This window comes from Schistocerca piceifrons, chromosome 3 (genome assembly GCF_021461385.2).
Source record: "Schistocerca piceifrons isolate TAMUIC-IGC-003096 chromosome 3, iqSchPice1.1, whole genome shotgun sequence".
NCBI lineage: Eukaryota > Metazoa > Arthropoda > Insecta > Orthoptera > Acrididae > Schistocerca > Schistocerca piceifrons.
Genome location: NC_060140.1, coordinates 959961720 through 959976003, shown reverse-complemented (window position 1 = coordinate 959976003; position 14284 = coordinate 959961720). Strand labels below are relative to the sequence as shown.

At 39.5% G+C, this 14284-nt stretch overlaps 1 protein-coding gene across 1 annotated transcript in view; it reads left to right on the top strand.

Annotated features, from left to right (window-relative positions):
* The window catches only part of LOC124789274 (CD151 antigen), a 182281-nt gene that overhangs the window by 130022 nt on the left and 37975 nt on the right, over window positions 1–14284 (top strand). The window contains exon 3 of the mRNA XM_047256580.1: window positions 10826–10915. Coding sequence (XP_047112536.1) covers window positions 10838–10915 — 78 coding nt within the window. The 5' untranslated portion in view covers window positions 10826–10837. The remainder of the gene's footprint in view (window positions 1–10825; window positions 10916–14284) is intronic.

Here is a 14284-nt window from a genome sequence, read left to right as displayed (position 1 = left end):
TATGCCTCGAAGTGAAGACATTACTATCTATGACTAAGGAATGACGTCATTGTTCAAAGCCGACGGGTTGTATCCCCTGCTTCACTAGACCCGCTATTTTGCAACATTGAAGAAGTCGAGAAAAAAAGAGGTAAGAGCTGTCAGCCATTTCTAAAGATGACTACAAAAAATGTTTCTAAAACAGGAAGCTCCAGTGGGACAGATGTAGTAGTTGGAATGGAGAGTATTTTGAAGGGGATAAGGTTTTGTAAAAAATTTAAAAATATGTAGCTTTTAAAAAATCCGCTTTTTTGAGTACCCCTCGTTAAGTGCCACGAAAACTTTGACCGTCGTTTTCCCAGAAACGGTCGAGTATCTACGGATAAGCCGAAATACGGGTTCACTTACTTTGACCCACTGAGAGTGTTACTGAGAAATCACGTTATGGCACTTGCCGTATTGTCCTCGTGAGCCAAACGGGAGGTGAAAGAATAGGGCAACATGCGTCTGAGAAAAACATTGAACTACAAGAACCGGTGAGTATGTGATAACTGTATTGGGAGCTACCTGTAAACCGCATCCCACAACTGGAACGAACCGCCAGCCATTCCAGAGACACATTCAATGCAAACGAATGCGGACATTGCGTAAAATCGCGGCTATGAACGTAACAACAGTTATCAAAACGGCTTTTCTAGTAACTTCCACTTAAAAATACAGTTTAAGCTCTGTAACAAACATTGTAAGACATGCAATGTTTTTCACATTTCTAAATTTGCGAAAAGCTTTGGTAATACCTCAAATATTATTCTCCCAAAATTACTTCCTTTTGCGAAAAAGTAATTGGTCACTGGAACAGGAATGTCTTCGAATGGTCGCTATATGCCGAGAAACCTCTTTGCCACTTCCTATGCATGATTAGCGTACTGAGATCAAAATCGTGTTCTCCTCTTGGTATAATGAACCATGAACAAACGAACAGAGGAAGATTTTCCTAGTCTTTTTCCATCGATATATGCCAAAGGATCCGTCGAGATTGTTTTGCGACTATAGCGAAGGTTTCTTGTACTGTGCTTCTGTTATACAGGCTTGTCAGAAACTGTCTGAAAAGTTTGTAAGGGTATTGCAAGGTTGGTTGTGCTGAGAAATAACTGTTAAGAAAAACATTCGAGCGTTGCCCTGTTCCAGAGTTAATCAGCATTCTAGTTGACCCGTCAGGTGGTCGCGCGCACATTCAAGCGGCCCGTAAGACGCGGTGACGCCAAACGTGCTTCTTGCTTCGGTTTCCTAAAACCGCACTTGAGCGATACAAAATACGGGCATGGGATGGTAGTAAGGATCGAACCCGACCTAAGGGCTGAACAGTCTCGTGCGCTATGAGAACAGGCACTAAATGCATCTGACAAGGCACTTCAACTTGCGTGAGCAACGGTCTGATTAGCCAACTTCAGTATTAGCTAATTAACTCGGAAACAGCGCAACGTATCGAATTTTATCATCAGTTGGGAGCACAACCTACGCTACAACACCCTTACAAGCTTTTCAGTCTGTTTCTGACTAACGTGTATATTCATTACTTAGCTACAGTATCGGTCGCTCTCTTTGTGTGACGCGTTGTACAAAGTGTTTACAAATATCTGTAATAAACGCAAGGGATATATTTCTAGGATACGGACAAGACAAAACGATGGAATGCATTCAGTTAGCTGGCAACAATGTGCAGGCATTGCACAGTTAGGTACAATCTATTCCTACCGCTACTTACTGCGGTGACAAATTCGTTGTGATGGCAGCTGCACCACCTCGCGTCTCCCGCCCGCCATAGGTAGCAGGGAGAAGGCACTGGTGGCCATTCGCCTGTAACAGCGCGCGGTGTAAAAGACGCGTCGCTTCTGCAAGGCCAGGGAGCGGTGAAAGGTGCCCCCAAGGCAAGCACGACGTGTCTCTGCGAAATCCTGCGCGTTAGTGAAATCAAGGAATGAACGGCGGAGGATATGTTTCATTGTGCTACGTATTTCTACCCGTTCCGTTCATGGGAGGAAAAATTGAAGTGTGTCAGCTTACATGCACCTTTGCTATCCGTTGCTAGCGTGCGTTTGAACAGAGGGAGCGTAAGGATATTAGTAAATTCCGCTTTGAAGACCCATGCTTCGTCTTTTCTAACTTGGTTTTCGAGAGATAAGTTCTTGCTCTCTTTCAATTTAGATGTTGTCAAATTGTTCTTCTAGGAGACATAAAACAAATTATTCCTGCTGCCTTTCTTTAAATACGAAGATTGTCACTTATCTAACTTGTTATGGATATCATATTTCAGCAGTATTTAAATACATGCTGTAGCGACTGTATATGACTTTCGTAGACTGACGGACCTTATCCAGTTTCCTATCGAAGAAATTACCTATTTGATTTAGTTAAAACTGAGCCGATGAGATTATTCCAAATTGCATCCTCGCGCATTGTTCCTGCAGTTTTCAAAGCAAATAAACTTTTCACGTTCAGTCTTCGCTCAACTGTGGCATTGCAGTGCCGGTTTCAAAATGTCATGAACAGGTATGAAATGACACTCTTTCCCTCGGTACTGATTTCGAGACGACGTTTGTAATTGTTCAGCTCATTTTCAGAATGAAATTGCTTACTTACTCAATGTGCTGATGTGGTTATTCGGTTGCTTGAGGAACACACACAAATGAGCCAACTGCGGAATAGAGGTCATAAACAAAAATTGAACGAGAGATTGTGTTGACAGCATTGATAGACAGTGAGAAAAGGAGCGGACTTTGCATTAATGTCAAACTTTTGTACCAATGATACGTCGATGAATTCTATCTATATCTTAAAAAGTACTAGTCCTAAGAATAGAATTTCTACTAACCTTCCTTCATTGTCAAGGAATGAGTGGAAAATTGTCTTAAACGGAACCTAACTTGATAAATAAATACATTATGAATAATTTATCACGCTTAAAGGTAGACCTACCCAAATAATTTTTTTTAAAAAATGTGATAGATCTCTTCATAATGCTAAATGAAAATCTAAATTGGGCAGACAACTGTAACAAAGTGCAGGAAAGCTCTTGCTAAATGTAGATCTAAATTTGAGAGAGAAATTTCTTCACATACCAAACAGGAGTTGGTAGAGTTCCAATTCAGACTATTGCGATGTTGTAAGACAGGGTACGAATACTGAACACACCCATAAGATTACAGCTATACATAAATGCCTGTCTATAAATGCAGATATGAGACACTGTAGAGGTTACCTGACAACATTAGTATTTGTTACCCTCAGTCAGCTTACACGAGACCAGAAAACATTTCAACATGTTTACTCTTCGTTGGTTTCGTAGTGCTCAAGACCTCTCTTCAAACTTCAAGTACTGATCGTGATTCCGTAAATAATAAAACAGGTGAAGCATCAACGCCTTGCCTGTACTTCAGCCTAATTAAATTATTCTTGTTTCCATTGCCGTTTTTGTCACGTGTCTAAAACAAAGCTGAGAGATCCAAAACCAAGTGGAGTTCAAGAGGTGGTTGCATCTTTCCCTTTATTGGCGTAGATTCTATTTTAGTATATTCCTGCAGTTTACTACGTCACAAACGAGCGACAATATGTTCCAGTCCTATAATCTTTCTCAGCTTTTCTGATTGCTGTCGCGTCCTTTTTATTCTTCTCTTCTGTTTCCATTATTTTCTTGCTCCTTCTGTTAAAATTCCCCTATTAATCACCCTTTCTCATTCCACTTGATTCTTGATCTAGGTTCTTTCGTACTGTATCAATGCTCATGTTGGTAAATCACTGCACACTGGTGACAGAATTGTTATATTTACGACAAATCACTAACGCAGACGTAAATAAGACTGTAGTTGTAATAATTTACTGTAACAAAAATTTCATGATCACTAATGCTGTGCTGGTGCCAGCTATGGCTCATTTCAACCTTATATGCCATTGAGGCTTGTCACTGACCTAGAGCTTATTCCACGAGCTTTCTTTCCTCAATCCAAATGCTGCGTATGTTCTATGATTTTGGTTGTTGCCCATAAAGTCTTCGCTTTACACACCACGTTTCATGTTGTCAGGTGAAATCCAAACGTCTCCCATTTCTGAGAAACTTGGCTTCCTTGGCCTCTCTGTAAAAAAAAAAAAAAAAAAAAAAAAAAAAAAAAAAAACCAGATCCGGATAAACGTCTGATTTCATTGTTGTGTCCTATGTAAGAAATCTTTCTTTCACAAAAGGAGTCTTTATTCAAATGTGTGATGCGACGAGTCTATTTAAGAGCTCAGTCATGCGTTTTTTTTTACCTATATTCCCTTAAGTGATTTTCTAGTAACATTTGTTGACCATGTTTCCCTTGCTCGACTTAATTCTTCTTGTGTGAAGACCCTCAGCAACCCTGCAGCAACGTAAACGTTGTTAAACAAAATACCCTAAAAGACGAATTTGGGACAGCTCCACCGAACAAAGAAAGTAAATTCCACTTTAAAAAGCTGTTTATAATGGGAAACATTTTTGTTGTCATCACAGGCGTCGAAAGAAACACACGAGCTGTATTTGTTTTTACCCACGATCTACATAATGCGGAACAGAAATTTAAAGTATCTACTGAAATACCAGAGGATATTCGCTTGACTCCTCTTGAGATAAAGTCCCGTGTATCACTTTCTACGTAATCGGATTTCCGAACAAAAAAAAGAATGTCGGAAACAATTTTTGCTGGTGCATCTACATGCTAAGGCCTGAATCTGTTTTGCCAACATGATTTTCGGTTTTCTTTGCAATCTTTGTTTCGCATAAACGGCTTCTGGAAATAAACTACTGCAGTATTCGGTTTAGCTGGCATTTTGGCTGTTCCCTTCACATTACAAAATGGCTAAGGTCTTAGCAGCCCAGTATTTCTCCTCCTTCATAGCAAAAAATTACTTCGTTCATATTAGCGGACGTTTTAAAAAGCAAGTAGAAGCCCGACAACCCAAGCAAGTCTCCAGAATGTGTTCAAATGATTCAAATGGCTCTGAGCACTATGGGACTCAACACCTGACGTCATCAGTCCCCTAGAACTTAGAACTACTTAAACCTAACCAACCTAAGGGCATCACACACATCGATTGCCCGAGGCAGGATTCGAACCTACGACCGTAGCAGCAGCGCGGTTTCGCACTGAGGCACCTAGAGCCGCTCGGCCACAGCGGCCGGCCAAGAATGTGTCAGCGTATTCATAGGAGATACCGTAGGTCTCTAGAAGAGCGTAGCGTTCCAAAGGATTGGAAAAGGGCACAGGTCATCCCCGTTTTCAAGAAGGGACGTCGAACAGATGTGCAGAACTATAGACCTATATCTCTAACGTCGATCAGTTGCAGAATTTTGGAACACCTATTATGTTCGAGTATAATGACTAAAAATCTACTCTGTAGGAACCAGCATGGGTTTCGAAAAAGACGGTCGTGTGAAACCCAGCTCGCGCTATTCGTCCACGAGACTCAGGGGGCCATAGACACGGGTTCACAGGTAGATGCCGTGTTTCTTGAATTCCGCAAGGCGTTCGGTACAGTTCCCCACAGTCGTTTAATGAACAAAGTAAGAGCATATGGACTATCAGACCAGTTGTGTGATTGGATTGAAGAGTTCCTAGATAACAGAAAGCAGCATGTCATTCTCAATGGACAGAAGTCTTCCGAAGTAAGAGTGATTTCAGGTGTGCTGCAGGGGAGTATCGTAGGACCGTTGCTATCACAATATACATAAATGACCTTGTGGATGACATCGGAAGTTCACTGAGGCTTTTTGCGGATGATGCTGTAGTATATCGAGAGGTTGTAACAATGGAAAATTGTACTGAAATGCAGGAGGATCTGCAGTGAATTGACGCATGATGCAGGAAATGGCAATTGAATCTCAATGTAGACAAGTGTAATGTGCTGCGAATACATAGAAAGATAGATCCCTTATCATTTAGCTACAAAATAGGTCAGCAACTGGAAGCAGTTAATTCCATAAATTATCTGGGGGTACACATTAGGAGTGATTCAAAATGGAATTATCATATAAAGTTGATCGTTGGTAAAGTAGATGCCAGACTGAGATTCATTGGAAGAATCCTAAGGAAATGCAATCCGAAAACAAAGGAAGTAGGTTACAGTACGCTTGTTCGCCCACTGCTTGAATATTGCTCACCAGTGTGGGATCCGTACCAGATAGGGTTGATAGTAGAGATAGAGAAGATCCAACGGAGAGCAGCGCGCTTCGTTACAGGATCATTTAGTACTCGCGAAAGCGTTACGGAGATGATAGATCAACTCCAGTGGAAGACTGTTCAGGAGAGGCGCTCAGTAGCTCGGTACGGGCTTTTCTTGAAGTTTCGAGAACATACCTTCACCGAGGAGTCAAGCAGTATATTGCTCCCTCCTACGTATATCTTGCGAAGAGACCACGAGGATAAAATCAGAGAGATTAGAGCCCACACAGAAGCATACCGAAATCCTTCTTTCCACGAACAATACCAGACTGGAATAGAAGGGAGAACCGATAGAGGTACTCAAGGTACCCTCCGCCACACACCGTCAGGTGGCTTGCGGAGTATGGATGTAGATGTAGATAGTGGAAGACGAAACCCGTCCGGATCGGATATTGGAGTGTTTTCATGACTTTTGAGAAGCGGTACGTTATTGGGAAATCTGTTCACAAAAACTGCATTGGGAAGACCCATGTTAACGTAATGACTGCATCGTAAACCGCTATACGCTCTCTTTTTCTAGTGATCTCGGTGCTATAGCTTCTCTGCTTGCGCCGCTGCCGAAGTGGTTGAGCGGGTATTGCGCATGCGCAGACGACTAAGAACAATAATCTCGGAGAGCGCCAGAGGCGGCTTCGCTTTCTCTGCAAGAATGTGCTTCGCTGCGTGGCTCTCACTTTCATCGGTCGTTAAAATTCGATCGTCCAGCAGGCTGCTTGGAACATACTCGATTCGCTTAGAAGTTATTCTCATAGCGCATCCGCCAGAGGGGAGTTATTAACTTATCTGGTCAGTCTTAACCGTAATTAGCTTCACCCTTTGTTGCAAGAACTATGAAAACCACACAAATTTCAATTTTTCATGGACAAGCAGTAAATAACAAAAGTTATTTTTTCTAGGAATTTTATTTTTGTAACATTTTACGAAGGTGAAGGTGCTACTTCATGAAGCTACTGGCCCTCCAGTGGTTTGCCGACCAACAGTTTTCAGTACAGCACTTTTCCTACATAAGAAATCCAAAGGTTTAGAACGCACTAAGATTACAAATCATTGGGCATAGGAAGGCAGTTACAGTTATTAACTGAAGAGCAGCAAAAATATTTTTATTGCAGCAGATAAATACTCCACAAAGCAAACATTTTAAGTTTGGCCCATATTGAACCTTTCAATTGCTACCTACATCAAACCTTCAGCCCCGGATCTACGATATTTCTGAACTGGGGCAAAAACTTGATAGTGGCACCTCCCCACCCCTCAAGCATTTCAGATAGAACGTCAAAAATTAATTTTTTTTAAAAAGTGTTCATTATGTAGCGCACATCCTTTTGAAAAAACATACATATAAAACCAACATGTTGAGTAAATGGAAGATACGTGGTCTGGTCTTACGTGAGCCGAAGTGCAGTCCCACGCCTCTTCACACAGCATTGTTCTATCGCATGTCGCCGTATTTCGCTTTGTGTATATTTTGTAACGGAAACCATCAAACGTAAATTCAAGACACTGGAAATTAAAATTCTGTGATGCCTCTCCTGCTTCCAGTCTGCCGGTTTGACATTCTAACCCCTCTTAAAAAAACTCTCAATTAATGGGTGGGATTATTTGCGACCAGGAGAATAATAAATCTTCAGAAAGTTTGCGCTCTTTATTGCCTATTACCTAATAACTTTCTCTTTTGCGTGACATCAAATCAAATAGAGGAAACACGAAACCAGTAGAGACAAGCAAGACAGTACACATTCTCTGTCCTTAGGTAACAGTGGTTTTTTCCTTTTTTTCACCCCTCTCTCTTGCTACAGTTTTTACACGGCTTGCTTTCCTTTCTGTGAAAGAATCTATTAGCTCATCAAAGTTCGTCAAACGTTTTGCTACATGAAAAATGTCGTCGTCTAATATTGAAAAAGGTGTTAAGACTAATTGTACCCAAGACTGGTGAGGTTTCTGGATTTGATTATGTCAGTTTTGTCACTATTCACGAAATATGCATTTCTATAATTGCACCATTTCTAACACGCCAAATAAGCGAAACTGTTGTGGTAGAAAATGGTCGTTTTTATCTACCTCGTTTACATATAAAACCGATACAATATAGTGCACGAGATAACAATATCAGATGCCTATAGACCTACTAAAAGCAAAAAGTTTCTTGTTAGCAAATAGTTTCACGTTTCATTCTTACGCTCCAGTTTCTCAAGCATGAAACGGATAAATAGTGCAGTATTTTTATATAAATTAGAAGTCATATTCTTCTATATAACTTGTTTGATGTCTCCGTTTCCTCTCCTTCCATGTTCTAACAATCAACCTTGTCGTCGCGAAGTAGTGTAAAAACATTCTCCGGTTAACTTACTTAACCCTCCCAGAATCACCATTTTAGTAATCCCAAGTTTATACTCCAGTTAGTCGTTACTGTGTGTTCATACAACGCGTTTTCCGCGCTATTCCGAAAATAGAACTTAAGCAGCTGCTAACCGGGTGACTATCGGGCAAAAATTTTGCCAAAATTTCATTTTCGTGGATACACAGAGAAGCTAATACGTAGTCTTTCTTACCTGTTAGTTATTTCCACTGTGGTAATCTGAATCTATGGATTTCGCTCGTAATTATAACAACGCTTATCATTGGCACACCCAGGAAAAAGCGATTGGCATTCATTCATTCGTTAAGGTTTATTCAGCTTGTCTCGTATAGCCCCGTCCCCGTTTGTCTGCGGGAAAGTTTTTTTTATTTCTAGATGCGACGGGGATTACGCTAGCACACACATCACATAGGCGTACACTATGCACGCATTCAAAAATGAACTTAAGATTCGTTCAGAAATCAACTTCGAATGTGTTCAAAAATATTCAAAAACCAACAGGGATGCATTTCAAAATCATATGAACAATCGATAGACCGACGTGCGCTGGATGCTAGGCCCTTTGTGAAACGAGATTCTTTTTCTTAGAGAATATGAATTTGGGCAGATACCCCAGTTTGCCCCCACGCCCGATCCGGGCCTGCAAACCTTTCCTCTTTTTCGCATATATTGATTTTGGAAGCAATTGTGTGTGTGGATGGTGTGTATGTCTCTTTTTACTAATGAAGGCCGTGGCTGAAAGCTTTATGTAAGTATGTTTTAATTGTGTGTCTGCAACTTAATGTTTCTTCTTCACAGTAAGTAGCTATCTGTCTTGTACTACATTCTAGACTGCGACTTTGGCCACCAGTAGGAAGCTGCAGTTGATGATGCCACATTTTTGTATTCCCTCTAATACATAGTTGATTTGTTTGTATTTGGGACAAAATTTGGAAACGCATGGGTTGCTTTGGTGGACATCTACATCTATACTCCTCAAAACAGTGTCAAGCGCATGGCATATGCATTTTCCATTGTGCTACTTATTAGGGTTTCTTTCCATTCCTTTTGCATATGGAGTGTGAGAAAAAAAGACAGCTTGAATGCGTTGGTGCATACTAAAATTAAACTAATATAATATGTACTAGACCATAGTCGATTCCTAGATTAATCATTTGACACTAGTTCTTGAAACTTCTTCAGAAGACTTTCTTGAGATACTGTATCGTCATCTACTATTTTGTTTTTCAGCATTTCAGTGATGCTCTATAGTAGTTCAAACCAACAATCATATTCATGCTGCAATAGTTGTGACAATTTCTTCTGTGGGATTGATTACCCTATCTTCATGGGTACAATATGAATTGAACAATAACCAGTGTATGAACCATCCTGCAACTAGAAGTCTAAACATCGCATGCATCATCAGATCATTATGTAATTTCTCCACGTTTGTTTGCTCCATTGGCTCCTAAATAAATGTACCCCTCCCCTTTCCTCACATCTCTTCTCAAAGCATTTCTACACCAGTACTATTCAACACACACTGAATCCTTACACTATAAATTACTTTTGTCACGCCTATGTAGCAAGCATGTAAATATGGAATAAACTGTTGTAACTGATTCAGAATAAACTACTGATTGCTTCTCACCAGATATCAAAATCCCTAAAGATCTCAGTGTAAGTCACACCATTTTGAAATCCCATTACAGATGAAAACTGAAATGAACTAGTCAGGCCTACTGGTTTCTGTGGGCAATGCTCTTCTTTGTGTTATTCTTAAAGCACGTATTCACAAGTTGCCTAACTTATCTCTGCTAGCACTTCCTTCTGTCTGTCTCAGAAGCTCTCCTGCATACCTTGTTGGCCCAGAACTCCTGTAGGAGAGTGTAGTGTAGAAATAGTTCTAAACTTCCAGAATATTTTCAGATTGAATCTTGCGCATTGCAGCAAAGTTTACTGGTATGCTATTAAAAGGTAGGATGGCACAGTGATGAATAGAAGCTGCAAGACAAGTTAGTGGTGATTGAAAGGCTGTCAGGGTATAGACTGCAAATAAGTAGGACTCAGTTTGGAGTCCTAGATTGGAAACAATTTTGCTGTCACATGTATAACAAATTTTGTGTGATTACATGCTGCATCTGTTTATAAAATGAGATATCTGATCTGAGAGAAGCCCCAAGGTAAACAAATAAACAAAAGTTAATGCATTACAGTAAGACATTTCCTACCATATAAAGTAGTTGCAACTAATTTCTGTTTTTTTCCTTCGCAGATCTAAAGAACAATGGGCTTCGGCAGGGAGATGGATGGCTGTGGCCAATGTATGAAGTACAGCATGTTTGTGGCTAACTTCATAATATTTGTAAGTAAATGTGAAGTTTCATTCTTAATTTCAATTCTGATTTGATGCCATAATTTGATGTTCCCAAAATGTTTAGTAGTTCTCAGAAGCTCTCCTGCATACCTTGTTGGCCCAGAACTCCTGTAGGAGAGTGTAGTGTAGAAATAGTTCTAAACTTCCAGAATATTTACTGATAAAATTTGAGAACATTCAAGCATGTTGAACATTGGAAATATTTGCTTAAAAGTTTCATGCTAGATGTGGAAGTTACAGAAGCAAAAGGAAAAAGTGATAAGCATCTACCCAATGACAGATTGGATGAGTATCTCTTTGGACTATCTTTTAGTTAAAGCACAGTAACTACAAAACAGTTAAGTTTAGATCCTAAGTGTTACTCATTTTGCAGCCAACTCCTACCAACCAAGCTATACTGGCATGACTTGAAAGTTGACTCGAGGCTTAAATTTACCTGTAGTTCAGTTACGTTCCCAAAGTGTGTCCACTCAGATAAGTAATAAACTAAGATTTGTAACTATGTTTTATAGCCCAGAGAAATATACCAATGTCTGTACTGACAATTTTTCATTGGTGCGAAATATTCTTGTATTTTAATGAGAAGTTTATGTGTAGGTGAAACTGCTTACTCATATAGTATTTTAAGGTTCAGTTGTGGGAGAACTAAGTCAGTTATACATCGCCGAGCTGATAAAAATAATCACTAGATTACATTTCAAAGCTGGCAAACATTTTAAAACATAGTGGCAGATGGATGTTTCAGTTGCATGCAACATTATTATTAGATGCCAACCTCCTTTTGACTGAAATCTGAAAAATTTTTGTATTGCATTAGAAGCTATTAGTATTGTAATTAAATGAATATAGAATACCTGCAGCAAACGTAATGGGTAAAAAAATAGTAGCATGAATTCTATAAGTAAATAATAAATAAAATAGAGTGCAGTTGTTGGAAATCTATAAGATAGTTGGTACATCATCTACTGGTATATAAATAAACTAGTTAGACTACCAGATGAATTTATTTGAGTTATCTTCCCACCAATGAAATGTTCTCTAGAGCTTTGGAAGGAGGTTGCATGACAGATATCTAAACTTTCAAAAACTTTATCATTTTCTAATTTCATTAGGTAATACATAACACATTGATTATTTGAAGTTCAATTTTCAAGAAATGAATGAAAGTAAGTACTAAAAATTCAGGGCATTTTTACACCACTGGAAAGCCTTGGGAGGAGTGGGAACAATTTAATCCCTCAATATCAAACACTGGAAAATCCAGGATGGAATGTAAAAATATTATGAAAAGAAAAGTTGCCAATCACCATATAGTGGAGATGCTGAGTTGCAGATAGGACAACAAAAACACTGCTTTCGGCCAACAAGGCCTTTGTCAAACAAACAAACACACACACACACACACACACACACACACACACACACACACACACACACACACCACAGACCAACTGTGACCTTCTATTTTTCAGAGGATGTGTGCTTGCATAGGCAGAGTTGGAACGGAAAGTATGATAATTCATATACTTCTGAAACAAACCATTGTTATCTGGAGGGGTGAAAAGTAAGAAGCTGATTTAGAGGGGGGGATGGTTAGGGAGTTGCGATGGAAAGGAGTAAGTGAAGCGCAGAAAATATTTAGACCAGGGAAATAGGGGAGACAATAAATATGTAGATAGTTATTACCAGGACAATTCAGAAAGTTTCCTTCTTTTAGTGGAAAGAAGGGTGATGGGTCATAAGAGAACTAAATAAAATAAATTTTGAAACAGCCATTTAAGTTGACAGTTTTGTTCAGAAGCAATCTCTGCCAGTGATGTCATTGTTCTTGGCAACTTTTGGTTCGTAGTAATAGAAGTAGTGAAAAACTTGTTCATAGCCAGTTAAGATTGTGTAGAACTGCAGTAAATTGACATACAACATGGCAGCTTTCGCAATTGGCTCTGTCTCAAAGTAGAATGTAAATCGATGAATTGTGTGACAGACCTGGAGGTAACAATGACACAAAGGTTAACAAAGATATTGTATAGGTTGGGAGATATCCCTTGCCATGTGCTCCTATGCTACTAATAGTAACTTTCACCAACCAGTTGCAGTGAAATGTTCCCTTTGAGTGGAAGGACTGCAAAGAGAGCAGGATCCGGTGAAGTAAAAAAGGTTTTGATGTTAAATAACATAAGTATTGGTAAGTGATTAGAAATCGTGTTCAGTCACTCAGTGACCATAATGGCACCAAACTGGAAGATAAAAGACGGCCAAAATACTGAATTTGGGCTTTCAAAATTGTTTCAGTATGGAAGATGCTAATATGGTCCGTCCTGCCTTTCAGTAGTTGTACAAATGTTGAAATGACAAATATTGAGAACTTAACACAGAATAGAAAAGCAACGAAAACTGCCTAGTAGTGGAAAGACATTAGGCCCAGATGAGATACCTGTAAGAGTCTTCAAAGATTACGTGAAAGAACTTGTTCCCCTTCTAACAGCAGTTCATCGTAGAACACTGCAGCAACAAAGGATAGCTAGTGACTCAAAAAACTCCAGGTCATTCCAGTTTTCATGAAGTCTTAGGACAGATGCATGTGATTATAGGCCTATATCATTGACATAAAACTGTTGTAGAAGTTATGGAACCTGTTTTATGCTCTAGTATTAAGCTTTTATAGAACAAAAATCTCCTCTATAAAAATAAACATGGATTCTGCCAAGTGAAAATTTGCGAAACTCAGCTTGCTCTGCTCACCCACGAGATTTATAGTGATGGAGACAATGATGCTCAGTTGGTGCTGTGTTCCTAGACTTCAGGAAGGCCTTTGACATGGTCACACACTGCCATTTAGTGTAAAGATCTTCAAGTATTAAACCAGATTTGCAAGTGGTTTCAAAACTTCCTTGCAAATAGAACTCAACACATTGCTGTTAATGGAACAAAATCAACTGATGTAATTTCAGAATACCCAAAGAAAGTGTGATTGGACCTTTACTGTTTACAATGTATGTAAATGATCAAGTAGAAACTGTTGGAACCTCTTTGAGTGTTTGCAGATGATTTGGTTGTCTATAAGAAAGCAGCAATGCCAGAAAATAGTAACAATTTGCAGAGTGCTCTCCAGAGAATTGATGAATGGTGCAGGCTCCGGCAGTTGACCCTGGACGTAAATAAATGTAACATATTGTGCATACATAGGAAAAGAAATCCACAACTGTACAACTACATTATTGATGATAGTGCTGGAAACACTATCAATCATAAAATATCTATGAGTAACTATGCAGAGTGACCCAAGAGGAAACATACAGTAGGAAAAGCAGATGCCAGACTGAGATTCATAGGCAGAATCCTAAGGTAATGTAACTC